Source organism: Phaethon lepturus, unplaced genomic scaffold, assembly GCF_000687285.1.
Source record: "Phaethon lepturus isolate BGI_N335 unplaced genomic scaffold, ASM68728v1 scaffold2009, whole genome shotgun sequence".
Taxonomy (NCBI): domain Eukaryota; kingdom Metazoa; phylum Chordata; class Aves; order Phaethontiformes; family Phaethontidae; genus Phaethon; species Phaethon lepturus.
This window is the reverse complement of record NW_010561060.1, coordinates 1,467-2,054: the sequence shown is the minus strand read 5'-3', so window position 1 is coordinate 2,054 and position 588 is coordinate 1,467. Positions and strand designations below refer to the sequence as shown.

Here is a 588-nt window from a genome sequence, read left to right as displayed (position 1 = left end):
CCGACCCTGTCTCAGGGACGGCAGAGACTGGCAGGAGGAGCATGTGGAAAAACAGGGTGAGATGTCTGCCCCAGTGCAAAAACCTTCCCTGGCCCTCGTGGGGCAGCAGGGGGTGCCTGGCTCAGAGCCAAATAATAAAGCACAGACCTGCACTCCCTGAGAGAGTCCAAGCCCGGCCTTTGGACTCCATCTGCATTTACTTTGGCCTCCACAGCACCCTGTGACAATGATTTCTCCAATCTAGGGAGGGCCAGAAGCACCCCATCTCATGGGCTCAAAGCCACGGCCATGAACCGTCTCGACTTGCCCGATGTGTGCCACATAAACACCCGTCATCTTCACAGCAGGGTCACAGCAGGGTTTAGCTTTATCACCAGGCATGGTGTGAAGCAACATTTTATTCAAGAGAGCCCTCGCCTTTGCAGGCTGGGCATTTACACCGCAGGACCGCGGCCGCAGCAGGCGTCGGTGGTGAGGCAGGGCGGCTGCACAGGCGGACACCTGCACACCTACCCCGGGAGACAGCGCGGGGCAGGCGGCGGGCGCTCAGCCGCACTTGCCCAGGCACTCCGGGAGACCCCTGCGGGT

At 60.7% G+C, this 588-nt stretch overlaps 1 protein-coding gene across 1 annotated transcript in view; it reads right to left on the bottom strand.

Moving 5' to 3' along the window:
* Nucleotides 1-240: 240 nt before the first annotated feature.
* The window catches only part of RS1 (retinoschisin 1), a gene marked incomplete at its 5' end in the record, with an annotated part of 1,788 nt that continues 1,440 nt past the window's right edge, over nt 241-588 (bottom strand). Inside the window, one exon of the mRNA XM_010293844.1 lies at nt 241-485. Coding sequence (XP_010292146.1) covers nt 241-485 — 245 coding nt within the window. The remainder of the gene's footprint in view (nt 486-588) is intronic.